Below are 14960 nucleotides of genomic sequence, written 5' to 3'. Positions count from 1 at the left end.
TTGATAGGATATGATCGTTAAATTATGCTCGATACAGTCGTGCGTGCGACATTCTAATGCGAGAGACTAGGGGGAGCAGTGCTTTTTAGTTAGCGAGCAGCAATCTATAGGCCACTGCTTCGTTTAACCGCTGGTGGGGTTTTGGCCTTGACAACGTACACTGGCCACAACAACCGATCTAAAGCAACATACTGAATCATTACATGTTCAGAAGGGGTGTTCCAATGGAAGGGACAAGTGATCGGGGACACGGCGAGCCCCAGAGCTCCCGTGGTCCCACCCTAAACAAAAGATAACCGAACACTTATACAACTATTATAACTATAATTATATAGCGGATAAAAATATTCTCAACGATCACATTTAATTAATCGTAATATAGAGAATTTAGCTTAAACAACATTCTTTTTTATCAATGGCCCTCTGTTTACACGTAAAGTCACTCAGTACATTATTATTTATTTTTATTTTTATTTATTTTTTGTATTTAAAGTTCAGTTGTTTGTGTTTATCAAGAACACCCTTTATCCTTACAGCTATATAATAATATAATATACCGATAATACAAAAATCCATTTACTACAATAATTAAGGTAAATTTGTTTTAACACTAAAATGTAAACTATGAAACATCCTAAATAAACTCTGATAATCCAATCTTTTTTTAGGCATTAGCTCAATTAATTAATTAATTAAAAAAAAAAAAACTGACATGCTCGAGTGACTATGACAAAAAAAAAGAGAATATTAAATGCATTACAATAATACTACCGAATCGTTTGGTCGTGAACGCGATTGGATCCAAGCTGCCCCCGGTCGAATCTACAGTTACCCTCTACACTAGGTCAAAGCCTTCGTTTAATATATTTGGTATTGAGTTAACGCACCACATAACAAGACTAGAGGTATGATTGCCCCGCCAGCCGACGAGCGCCCAGTATAGGAAGCACGCCTCCACCGATGCGACCCCTTCGTAAATAAGGAAGACTAGATTGTAGATAATATATTAAAAACCTAATGCGCTTTCTATTGTATCAAAAAGTCAACGTTCGTAACGTACAAGCTTTTTTTATTTATATATATATATATAAATAAAGATAACAAGCAATACTTTAACTTTTAAATATTAATCGTTTTTTTTTTCTTTTTTATCAAATTAAAAAAGGCCCTGAATATCGTTTATATAATTAACTATATTAATGCCGTATTTTAAGTTTTGTCAGTACAAAGCGACACCGTTTTACATTGTAAACAATTGAAAAAATAATGTCTTTTAGTGCATACTATATACATATATATAGACTGTCAAAATTACTTGCAATAAAATTAAATATTTTTATTTAGAAAAAAATACATACATATAATTTATATTCCCCGTTTTGGTCCCTAATACCTGAATATGCCCAAGAGACAAGTAGCGATCCTTTCTTTATAAACGTATATTTGTTTTGAACCAAAATATTTTTAAATTCCAATCTTGGCCGGGCTCTAACGAACTAATGGCACGACAACGCTAACATAATCCAGAGATAATAAAAATATTTATAATAAAAGAGATACAATAATACAAAATACTAATAAATTAGGCGGTAAAAGCTCCAAACTAAAAACTGTACTCAAAGCGAACTCTCTCTCTCTCTCTCTTAAAACATTTAACATCTAAATTGAGACATTTTACGAAAACAAATCGTTTCGATTTTCACTCCGATTAAGGGAAGAGACAATTTTAAAAAGTAATTAAAAAAAAAACATTATAAATAACAACAATAATAATTTATGAGCAAACTAAATTTCATAAATATGTATTATAATAGTTGAGCTATAAAACCGGAGCAGCTTGGAGAGAACTAGCGGCTGTTTTTTTATTATTATTTATTAATTAATTACAAAACAATAAAAATAAAAAAAATAAAAATGGCTACCATTTGTACGAACAATATATTATTGTGATGTTGGAGATCCACGCCTCAAGTCGGCTGGTCGTTTAAATGGAATTTAGACAACCACTTTGGCATTCAAGTATTTGAGAAAACATATTTGAAAGATTGCAGGATAAATAACTATGGATTTTAAAACTTTTCATACGAGAAGCGTACACAGAATATAATATATATATACACATATACATATACATGTTAATCCGTTGAAAAATTCATGAAAAGCTTGACATAAAATATATAAAAATATTTAAATAAATAGGTATTTTTGTTGTATATATAAAAAAATGTTGATTCGACGACACATAACAACTACAATAAAATTAAAACGTAGCTAAGCTCATTTTATGATTACACAAGGCGTGGGGTGCACGCAGCCTTATATTGTCCTAACATCTAGTCACGAGGGAAAGTCCAACGCACAATTCATTACGATAACATTCATCAAACAAATCAATAATACATATCTGCCATTTTACGGTAACGTACCACAGTTCATTGAGGCACAATCATTGGTTACTTTTAATTGCTTTTCGTTTATTTATTTACTTTTCAATATTTTTTTTTATTTTTTTGGATTTTTTTTATTTTTTTTTCTTTCTTACATTTATTATAAACTCTACGATAATTACTATAATAATTACTTTTAGGTACGTAGATTTATCCTATATAACAGAAAGGTCAAGATGAAAAAAAAAAGAGTTAAAATTGAAAAGCGTGAAGCGTATTTTTTTTTAAATATTTTATCGAATATTATTATTCCACAATATACATAAATATTGTAAGATACAATTTCTATTATTATTATTAATAATATTATTATTATTATTATTATACAACAACGTAATAATAACACAGACTAAATTGCACATGGCGCAATAATTGTGTGCTGGGAATATGTCGCGGCCGAAGAACCGCGTAGAGATTCAGAGCAGCGCGACTCGTCATTTCGGCGCCACATTCACAACCTTGCCTTTCGCGGTCGCAAAAACCGCCCACATAATTACTGCACATCTATTATAATTATTAAGTACTGATAAGTTTTACTGACTACAATTTTCAAGGCATTATATATTATATACTTCTTTCGTTTTACAACACTATGGACAATGTAATTCCTATAGGGCGCTCGATCATTACACTCTCCGTATGATCAGCACGACTAACATTAAAACTTTGAAAAATTTTTTTTTTATATAAAATTAATTTATTATATTTTAATTTATTGCTGTAAAATTCGAATTTGCACCAACAAACGACTGAATATGACACGCCCGCCGACATCGGCGCCGTGGGGACAGAGCGGTTACAGTTTAAAACAATACGTTTTATTTTATTCGTTATGAAATAATTCTCAGGTAAAATCATTGAGCTTCTCAACAATACTTATTATATCGACGTTCGAGTCATTTGTCAAACAACTATTGCAAAAGTAACGAATGTCATAGGAACATCAGATCATTAACCCGTTATTTATATAATTTGGAAGAATCTTCACAAAATTTAAAAAAAAAAATGCAAACAATCCGGACATATTCATCTTTGATACTCACTCTTTGGCACCTAACAGATAAAACGTCGTGTCGATCTCGACTATGGCCCCTGAGGCAAGCCCGCGCGTGCCATGAGGCGGCATCGTAGTAAAAAAATATCATCATCTCATTAGACAATCGAAAGCACTCGTTTCGTTTTGTACTATCCGATAATTATTTTAGCTCCGCGTTCGAAATGACGATGTTAAAGAGTCGATAAAGCAACGAAAAACACGCAAATAACGAAGAAAAACGCGAAACATCCGGCTTCGGTATGTACTTAACAGCTACATAATGAAAACTCTAATTACTTTCTCTAAATGAACACATCACACTAGAGTTATATATAGAGTACAGTGCCGCGGTCGCGCCTAATACCACGCCGCAATGGAAGGCGAACACGCGCCCGATCGAGATGAACGCAGACTCGTTCTTACACAACGTATTTGGCAGAGTATCTCTGTGGCACACCAACAATAAATTAAATAGTAAATAAAAAAATAATTGTAAATAAACTTTATGGATATTTAAATGTACAGGTGCGATCGTTGCCTTTCTATATAATCAGCAGTATGCTTACTTGAAACCTAAGTTAAGACTTATATTTAACGCTTAATGCTACGATGATGTAATACCGACCGAGTTACGACTACTACAAGTATATCATTAACAGAATATCTAAAGCATATGTCACTTTGAATAACGTTCAAATTGAGCCTATAGAAAATACCACAAATCTTTTTTTTTATATTAAATAGACATTGATATGGCTAAATTTAAGTTAGAACTTTACTATTATCTATACACAAAAGTGTAATATTTTTAATTACGGTCGTTCATAGTACTTTTTTTTTTTAACGCGTCTCTCACAAACGTGTGTAATATTATAAAATGATAAAACAATTTTCAATTTAAATATATCAGGTTATCCTTACATTAATCGTATATTCTAGATAATCGTTTAATATAGATAATATTAAACATAAAGTGGCACTTGAATCACAAATACTGGAAAAAATTTGGGGAAATTTTAGCATCGACGAAGGCCGACCGCCGGCGACTCGACGCTGGTCCAACAAAATACATTATCCTTACGTTAGGCAAGATATTTTACATCACAGGATTACTGGGACGCGGGAATCCCCGCGCGTACTCGTGTCCGTGACCGTGCGCTTACAACACATATACACAATCTCATTATTTTATATTATTTAATATTATTATAGTATATATATATATATATGTATATATATGAATTTCGTTAATTTTATAAAAATTACAAACTAATTATACATCTTTGTTAATCTGTGAAATGCACTTGCGTTTTTATTGCTGCGTAAATATCACTAATGGAAAACGAAAGCTCGACGCCCACGGTGAGGATTCAAAACTAAAATTAAACAGTTTAAAACACGACGTATATAAATTAAAAAAAAAAAAAAAAAAAAAAACACGAATACTAAAAATTAAAAAAAAAACGAACACGAACAAATCTCGGAACGCGATCGCCCGACGGACAAAACAGCAACAGCCTTCGAGCGCAACAAAATAAATATGAGGAAACGGAGGCAAGCGCTGACTCACCTCCGCAAACGAGTCTTAACTCTATCCGAGGAACCAAGGCGACTCGATTTAGATGGACTCTCCGCCGAGCAGGTCCGGCGGCAGGAACGAATTGAGGCTGGAGGGCGTCGCCCGCTGGTCGTGCTGGTCGGGCCACAGCGAGTTGTACCCTGCCCATTCCTTGGTCTGGCCGCCGCCGCGCCAGGCACCGCCGCCGCCCGAACCCAGGTGCTGCAGGATCAGCTGCACCTCCGACTCCGCGGGAGACTCCGCGAATATCGTCGTGTTAGACAACACGCAATTGTTCAGTGCCATCTGAGCCTGTACAAACACCAAAGATATTTTTATCGTTAGTCAAAAATCCAATACACATAATAAAAGTACACAGATTTTAACTATGAGGACACTGATTTTTTGTTAAATAACTTTTAATGTTTTTGACTACACCCACACACACACATTCCCTGTTTTCCAATTACAGCACTAGAGCGCATTATGCGGCATAATGCTCAACGTTGCATGTTCCAACTACAGCAATGCTTTGCTTTGCACAATCGAGCACTCTCAAAAGTACTGCTCTCGCGTGATACTCGCAATCGATACCGACTCAGTGACAGAAAATTAACAAGTGTTTTTTCTTTAAGTTGGCATTGATCGAAATTTTGTTTATATTATCGTTAGTAATATTATTTATTGTTGAAAAAATTTATAAGGCTTTCGTTTCGTTGTAGTTTTTTGGAAATAATCAAAGTTAATTCAAACTGTGCTAAAAAAATAAATATAAGTATGGATGATTCAATTAAAAAGTATATAATTTTCTTAGAACTCATTTAAAAAAAATACTCAAAACCTAAAAAAATTATAATGAAATAATCAAAATCCAAATTACTTAAAAAAAACGTAAATAGTTTCCAACCAATAATTATTGTTTACCACATTATTTATATATTAATGAGGTTGCTAACTCCATGAATTTTTTTTCAACATTGAACTTAGTGCACTCTGCTGATGTATTTGGAAACTATTTCACGTTCCAATTAAGCTTCAGCATAATTCGGCATTGTGTGCCATTGAGTCGCATTATGCGCTGTAATTGGAAAACTACCCCTATTACACTCACTCATGCTCAGACTCATTACATACAGAGGGTACATTAATACATTCATTTTTATATTTTTTGTTAATTGTTATATTTTTGAGCTCACATATTGTCACTTTTATGCAATCCATGAATTTCAGTTTAATTTTTGTCTATTTTTGTGTATTTGAAGTAAAGCTGTTGTATTCTTTGTACGAGGAGCACTGCTGCTCCAGATACAGGTTTTATCACCTAGTTCAAGCACAGATGCAAATTATGATTGTGTTTCTACTTCTATGCTAATAATAAATAAATAAATATTAAAATATATTGACACGTCTGCTTACCTTGGCAGCTTCTTCGCGAGTGGAATAGCGAGCTAAAGCCAACCCCTGGTTTAAGTACAAGTGAAAGTTCAGAAGAGGTCCATGCTGCACGCACAGAGTCTTGAGTGTGGAACCATCAATCTGTTAAAGATATTATTGTTAGCAAAATCATCATTTTGTAACTTCCAAATCAGCAGAGGATAGATGGATAGAAATAAGACCTGAGCTGTGAGGTTCTTGAGAAGGAGCCAAGTGGAAGCCTGCCAAGACGGGATCGGATGGCGCGGCTGGGGCCACGGCTTGTTCAGACCGGGCGGTGCGGCGCGAGGCTTGCCGGCCCACGCGTCCTTGCCGGCGGCAGCGCTCGGCGCGTAGCTCCACGTAGACGAGGAGAGGCTGCGCTCAGCGCCGGGCGGGGAACTCTTGCCTCCTAGCATGTCGGTATCCTTGATGGCAGTCAGCGACAATGGTGATCGGACGACTGAACCGGGTGTCATCGCAGGGTCTTCTTCGACGCTCTTCATCTGATTACCCTAGTAGAAAACTCAAGTTTTAAAAATTTATAATAAAACAAGAAACTGGCAAATAAGTACCAAGTACTGTTGGGGTGTTACTGGACTCCACAATGTTCATGTCAACAAATGCATGTGTATATATTACGAATGTCATTTAATTTTCATAGAATATATAATGCAGTAAAAAACATTATTTATCCCAGCATTTGATTTATCCAAATTTCAATACTAATTGTGAATATATGCTGCATTAATTTAATTTACATGATTTGACTATACAATGTTACATTAAGTTTTTGTAGTTAAAACCAATCAATTCTATTCAGATAAGATGGCACATGCGGAAAGACACACTTTAGGGGATATGGGCCTTCATAAATATGACATGAGTCAGCAAATTGAAGCTTAAATTAAAATGTCTTAACAATAAGCAGCATTGCAGCAGCCTTTTAGTCTACAGTTAGTAAGTTAGTAAGTTGCAGTAGAGAAAATAAAAGTATATCACCTTCCAAGGTTTTCCAGGTTCAAACTCAGGTACAAGATCAAAGACAGGCTGGTGGGACGTATGGGTGGGCCAATCTTTTCCGTCGGCCACATCAGAAGTAGTGTCGCCCCAGCCCTCAGAGCCACGACCTACTCCCCATGTCCTAAAGATAATCGGTATTTAGATATTAATGCCAAATCAAAACTTATTATTAATAACTTTAAATGTTTTTTTTTTTTGCATTTGCAACATTTCCACCTTATGTTCCCTTTACAAATTGGATAGCAATAATCTATGTAAAAAAAACCTTTTCCTTTCAAATCTTCAAAACTCTAGTTAAAAAAAAAAATCTTAAGACTGAATCACATGTCTCTCATTCATTACTGTACTGCTACAGTACTGATTAAAATATTGATATAAAATAAATTAGATAAGGGCTTTAAATGTTGTTTTCTTATTAAATTACCAAAAACGAAATTAAGTCTTTTATCTTCTGTTCACTTCAATTCACTGAATGACAGACAGGTAAGTGATACAGTCTAAGAAAAACCTTTTTTAAAACTAAAAAGTTTGAAGGGTTTTAAATAATAAAAGATTTTTCCGTACATCTATATGTCACATTAACGAAAATTAGACTTGTTTAACAAGTAGTTCTTACGAATCAGGCTGCAATCCTAGCTGGTTAAGTTGAGGACTTGTCGCAGACTTGGCAGTACCGGGGGCACGGCTAAATTCGGAGCCTTCACCTTCCTTGTCAAGAGAAGGCAACTTCCACTGAGTTAAGCGAGACTGCTGATTTCCACTTCCACCAAAAGACTAAAAACATAATTTTTATATTATAATGTATAATTTAATACTTTTTTTACACCATTCTGAATATATATATAATAATGATAATAAAAATAAATATTTTACTAACAATCACGCCACGTTAACTGATCCCGTGATAAGTTCGTAAAGAACTTGTGTTACAGGTACCAGATAACGGATATAAATGTAAGATTCTTATTATACACATACATATATTTAATATACATCCATAACCCTGGAAAAGACATTTATATTTATCATACAAATATCTTCCCTTGGCGGGATTCGAACCCGCGACCCCCTTGTGTAGTGACCATGTCACTTACCACTACACCAGATGGCCGTTATATATATATATATATCTTTTATTTTTATTTTTTTATTGCTTATATGGATGGACGAGCTCACAGCCCACCTGTTGTTATGTGGTTACTGGAGCCCATAGACATCTACAACGTAAATGCGCCACCCACCTCGAGATAGAAGTTCTAAGTTCTCAAGTTTAGTTACAACGGCTGCCTCACCCTTCAAACCGAAACGCATTACTGCTTCACGGCAGAAATAGGCGGGGCAGTGGTACCTACCCGTGCGGACTCACAAGAGGTCCTACCACCAGTAAAAATATGGTCATACTATATATGAGTTTAATTGTTGGGATCACTACTAAATCTAATAAAACTTTAGATGAAATAAAGAAAAATACTCAGTTCATAATGATTATCTCCTTACTATAGAAAGAGATCACCATATGTCTGGCACATGATGATGCTGTATCATATCCTATATAGGTTTGTATGCAAATAATATCAGTGTTACCAAATTTAATTTTTTGGAAAAACATATAACTCTCACCGGTTGTGTATCTTTCGTGATGGATATTTCATTAAAATTGCTCTGTAATGGACCGAGTGGGTCATGACCCTGCTTGAACAAATCTGCGCCTCCACTTTGCTGCTTCATGTACAACGCTTGCTGTGTTGCTATTTGGTTCTAGATAGAACAAAATTACGTTATATCATTTCTTTTAAACGAAGCATAGGAACTATACTCTTCAAAATTTATTCTAAATTAATTTAACCTTGTTAGAAGTATTAAGAAAATATGATTATGTTTAAAAACATGTTATGGTAATTCAGTAAAGTAACAACTAAATTTGTATTCGATTACACTATTGATTACCTAATTTAAGTAACTTTGTTCATGGAATTTATATTTATACAAAATATGTAACAAGAAATTTAACAAACAATGATCAAGCTTACTTGTAGCCCAGTTATCTGCTGCTTCGCTTTAGTAATTTGTACAGAGTATTGTAGGGCTACCGAAGAGTGCCCTTTCGCCATAGCCAATGAGTTTTGCTGTAAAAGCTGCTGAAGTACTTTTATCTGTAAAGGGAATTTATATTATATTGAAAGGAGAGAAAGTTGTATAGTTTAAACGAATCTGTACCAGATCTGCACATAGAGGTCAGCTTTGCTTTGACAGGTAATGTAAAAAAATTACAGATTATTTTTTGAAATTAAAAATTGTTTCACCACAGATACTACTGATGATACTTATATACACACCTGTTGTAGAAGTTGGTTTAGTAAAACGAGGGTTTGAGGCGCCAGCGGTTGATTCAATATTTGATGATTGAGGTAGCCAGCAGAGACAGCCATTTGTATTTGTTGGACTAGCATGCGGAGCTGAGCAGCACTTGGCTGCCCACTATTACCCGTACCACTAGGAATAACGAAGTACAATTATAAATTAAGAACAACATTATAATGACTTTAGTTTAAAGATATGAAGAATTTACATTTTAATCATGTTTGCGAATGTAAAAAAGTATCAACCGATGTACCTGGTGGGATATTGTTGATGGTGCACTGGCTGCGGTGGAGGTTGGTTGAGCAGTTTCTGTACAACAGCAGGCGATACCGCGGGAACGGAAGGAGGTTGAAATCCACCTCCAGGATGAAAATGCTCATCGCGTCGCCAACCATCACCTCGTGCGCCTGCTAACAGTTCTAGCGCTTCTTCAGCGTTCATGTCGCGACTACGCAATGCTACTTCTGCCTCTTCCTTTTTAAAACCCATTTCCACCAGAAATCTAAATTGAACATAAAATGAAATTAATTATGTTTATGTTTTAAAACTGAAGAACAAAGCTTCCTTATGAACATGTATATAGAACAGACCTGAATTGCTTGCTATTCCAAATGACTTCTTTTGGAAGCTGTTTGGCTAGGGACCCTTGAGGTGGTTTGGGCCCACCCCACTCTCCAATATCGTCAGGCCAGCCACCCGCAGGGCCGGACGGTTTCGGTTTGGGCACGGGCCATAATCCCGGGCCAGATGCATCCGGCCAAGCTGGCCCATCTCGGTCGGGCCACGCCGGAGCGTGCGGCTCTTCCCAAGAACCATTTCGCTGAGAGTGAGAGCCCCACACTGCATCAGGTTTAGTGGGCGTAGGCGGTATCCGAGACTGGGTGGGCGGTCCCTGTGGGCCTCCACGACCCATACTCATTCCAGTTCGTTGAGCCCACAACGCCGTACCGTCATCAAATCCACTGCCTGTGCGCCGCGCCGCTGGTGGCGAAGGTTCTTCCCATCCACTCGATTTGATAGAGTCCTTTGGTCCCTGTCAATTGTCGAAATGGTTACTCTCTTGGAAAATAACTTTTTTAACGAAAACATCAGCGGTACTCACGACACTCACCTGGGTTCCCCATTGGCTGACACCACTGCCTGGCATCATCTTGCTCGGTCCTGTATGTTGATGCTGGCTCCACATATCAGTGTTGAGTCTACCCGAAATACCACCACGCAGATCATGACGCGGATCCACAGGCTGCTGTCGAGGGTCGGAGCCTCTGTGTGGATCCAATCTTGGATCTGCTCCTCTATGAGGTTCACCCCAAGCATTCCAATCATCTTTCTTTGGCATGCCCCATTGCTGAGAATGTTGTGGTGGACCAGCTGGCCACTGTTGTGGTGGTGGAGGCCCAGTCCACACATTAGCAGAATCAGAAACATCATCATCTTCTCCCCAGGTGCCACCGATATTAGTCGTCGGAGTATGACCCCAAGGTGTCTTAGAAGCGGGTTGTGGAGGTGGTTGTCCACCATTTCTCAAATTAGCTTCCCACAGATCAGTTCCAAGGAAAGCACCATTATTAACATTGGGTTTCCATGCAGGAGGTCCTCCTGCTGCTGTCGGTTCAACTTTTGCACCAGGTTCAGGTGAACCGGGGACATCCCAATTAGTGTCTTGATTAACATGTTGCTATTAAAACAGAAAAAATGAATTATATTATTATACTTATAATGGACATTTGTGATTTTTATGTTATTGTATTATATACTTACACCTCCCCAACCATCTTGACTAAATAATGCCTCTCTCATTGAATTTAACTGTTCAATTTTGGCTGATGAAGTGCTGTTGTTGTTACCATTGGTCCCATTGCCAGCAGCTGAACCATTCACACCCCCATTAGCATTATTAATTCCATTATTTCCATTAGTTGTATTATTTGTACCTGTTCAAAGATAATATACGTTAATGAAGGTCTCAAAAAATAGTTATGGCTCAGATAATTATACTAACCATTACTAGCAGGTGCTCCATTATTGTTAGGTTGTGAATTCGGCAGGTTTGATGGAGAATTTTGCCAATTTTGTGCAGATGCAGCACTGGTTGGTGGCAATTGGTTTCCATTACCCTTGTTGCTGTTCACTGTCAAATACAATAAATAAATTTCAATGAATCACAAACTAAAATTTTGGCATTATTCAAAAACAGAAACAATGTTGATCATAATAAAAAGGCATTAGAGGACTTACAATCAGCTTGAGAAGTAGGCGGACGTTGAGCTGTATTATTCCATTGCTGAGTATTGTTTGTTCCGTTATTTGTTTGACCACTGGTGCTACCACCCCAGTTACCAGCTGGTGGGAATAAAAAATTCATCCAGTTTTATTATATCATCAAGTTATTTAACAACAGAATAGAACAGCTGTCAAATATTTTTATTAAAAAAAGCAAAACTATTTGCCTTTTCACAAGTGTTTAAATTTTATTTGGTTGTTTAGATAAATTAATAATAAAAAATATATAAAGCTCACCATTATTATTGCCTGTTGGAGGACTGCCCCAGCCACTGCCAGCATTGAGGGAACTTTCACCTCCACCACAAAGCCTAAGACGATATGGGTTCCCCCAACTATCCAGATCTGAGCTTTTCATAGTATTTATAATTTTCTTCTCGTTCTTTGCTAATTCTATCATAGCTTCAAAGGTGAGATCACCATTTGTAAATGTCTTTACGTGTGGCACAAGGGCCAATTCATCATGAAGTTTCGATACATTATTGTCATGGTGCGTTCTCAGAGACATTTCTGTGTCACTGATCATTCGAGTTTTCGTTTTGCACATTATATCATGAGCAGACTTATCATTCAGTAGTTGCATCTCACAAGACTCATGTTGTATAATACAAACTGAGGATTTAAAAGCGTAATCAGACTTGTTCATATACTCTGGCGCTCGAAACGCCATCTTATACTTTAAGTTAAAGCTACTGAAATACGGGTCACTGTATGAGATACCCTGGACTGTTATGGCGTTAATCTTTAAAGGAATGCAGTAGTTAGGCGTATCGCCAATCATTTGGTTTTGTCGGACACTAACAACAAACTCTACATTATAAATATTATTATCTATCATCTTTACACTAACTCGCTGACTCTCATTCTTTTCTTCGACTCGCTTAGAAGCACCAAATTTATTTGTGTTCACCACCAGCATTAAGGTGGTGTCTTTACATTGCATTGGTTCGGTAACAGTATTAATATTGGAGTAACAATTATCCTTAATTAAATGTGGAACACATAATATTACAGAAACATTAGACATCAGACAATTATTATAAATAGAATTTTCTACAATATCCACCTAGCATTATACTTATTTTCACAGATTGCATATTGTTTCAATTAAAGACTAAGTAACAATGGTTCGTAGTGATGCAGTCAATAAAGCAGGTAGCAGTTTATGTGCCTCTGTAACAGAGGACAGGTGAGATCACCGCTGGAAGCTGCTGCAGACTCGCCTCCTAGCCCCAGGTGGCCCAGCCCTATAATAAATGAACAAAATACCTATAGCACATGTCTCTTTTAGTTATCTTATTTGAAATTTTCTTTTTTGTTTTTGCTATTGTTATTAGAAAAGGTTTTGATACTTTACATCAAGTAAACAAAGTCAAATCAACTGACCTTATAGGACGGACGAGAGGCTGAGCTGTATATCACAGATAATTCGGGCTCGGCAGATCCTTAGCAGCTTGGTCAGCTCGTGACGTTTCAGTTATCTGAATAGAATGGCGTCATTCAATTTTAAAATGCATTAAAAAAAAACTACCAAATATCCCTCAATTTAGTACTAAATATAAAATTTACGATATAAAATAGTATTATTTGGTAATTGAGGTTATCGTGGCATACATTTTACTCTCCGTTGGTTTGCGGAAAATTATTTAGTGGTTGTTGATAGTAGAAGAGACATAAACACGTTATAAATTTGCTTACTTGTATTAAACTGAAGCGTTAATCCGACGGAATCATTTGGGAAATTACAGAAATTATTATAATGTAGAGAATTTTCCCGTGGAAATAACAAAATGAACGTGTCCCAACTCCCAATACGCCATTCGTATTTCGTGTTCACAAGCAGTTCACAATCTTTTTGCGTTTCGCAACACGAACACAGGGATTCAACTACACTATACTGCAAACAATTTCACATTTCTACAAAATTCAATATTCTTTTCTTATTGTACTTGTATTTGTGTATTTCGGCCTTGAGACTCAACGACTCGATGTTGGATATCTATAGTGGTATGTACCTATATCTGTCTTATATCTTCCACGATATCTATCTATATCTAGAGTGAAAGTTAGCACGACCTATTTCGAATAATATACGAAAATTCTTAATAAAAAAACAAAAACTCAAACTCACGAACACATTCAGAAACCGAAACTACAAAATTTTACTCAATCTAACCCTCAATATTAGCAAAAATATGAAAGATTCTTACGTGACACGACCGAGCACAACGGTGTTATATTACTAGTGTGAACGAGAGAAAATATAAAACACATCCTTACAACACGTTTGTTAAAAAGGGACAAAAGATGCCTGGGAAAGCTATACCATAAATGCTCAAAGTAATCAACTACGACATTCATGATATTTACCAAAATATAGAAAAAGCATACACGTACCTTCGTTTTGTATAGTTATTGGCACATTTCCTTTCGAGATTTATGAAAAACCACAATCCCAAACCCCCGAGAATACGGCTTCGACGGCTGGATGGAATGATTTCGTCGACGGGGTTCACACGAAGAGTTCGGAAACACTAATAATTCAAAGTGTATCGTAACTCCTAGTACTGGAATAAGAATATCGAGTTGCTAGTATCTTCTGTTCTTGGTCGGGTAATAGCAATTTCCTATACATAATATAGGATAATATATTATTATACAATGGAATTGTCTATATATAGATGATATAGGTACTATCTATAAACTGGCTACGTAGTACGTAGCTTAGATACATTAATGTAGTAATACGTAAAATTATGTACCTACTGACAGGTACCTACTTACGTATTACAACAATACGGTTATGTGCCATCTATGTTTCAGCGCTAGCCTATTTATA

General features: G+C 36.1%; 1 protein-coding gene across 5 annotated transcripts; it reads right to left on the bottom strand.

Moving 5' to 3' along the window:
* Nucleotides 1–4965: 4965 nt before the first annotated feature.
* gw (trinucleotide repeat containing adaptor protein gawky) lies at nt 4966–14663 on the bottom strand. Of its 5 annotated transcripts, XM_089734318.1 has the most exons (18): nt 14519–14649; nt 13820–14018; nt 13508–13602; nt 12359–13368; nt 12077–12181; nt 11841–11969; nt 11600–11772; nt 10950–11516; nt 10429–10871; nt 10092–10340; nt 9814–9970; nt 9508–9630; nt 9098–9235; nt 8094–8251; nt 7457–7598; nt 6658–6969; nt 6458–6577; nt 4966–5353 (listed from the first exon to the last, which is right to left on the bottom strand). In XM_089734318.1, exons 4-18 carry the CDS (start codon nt 13146–13148, stop codon nt 5102–5104), a joined length of 3858 nt encoding a protein of 1285 aa, XP_089590444.1. In that variant the 5' UTR covers nt 13149–13368; nt 13508–13602; nt 13820–14018; nt 14519–14649; the 3' UTR covers nt 4966–5101. The 5 variants fall into 5 exon arrangements, with proteins under 5 accessions (XP_089590444.1, XP_028043912.2, XP_089590446.1 ...); XM_028188111.2 differs by lacking the exon at nt 13820–14018 and having other exon boundaries at nt 14519–14663; XM_089734320.1 differs by lacking the exon at nt 13820–14018 and having other exon boundaries at nt 10429–10862; nt 14519–14663.
* Between the last annotated feature and the right edge of the window lie 297 nt (nt 14664–14960).

This window comes from Bombyx mandarina, chromosome 17 (assembly GCF_030267445.1).
Source record: "Bombyx mandarina strain Sakado chromosome 17, ASM3026744v2".
Lineage (NCBI taxonomy): Eukaryota > Metazoa > Arthropoda > Insecta > Lepidoptera > Bombycidae > Bombyx > Bombyx mandarina.
Note: the sequence above shows the minus strand (reverse complement) of the source record. Positions and strands in the feature narration are given on the sequence as shown.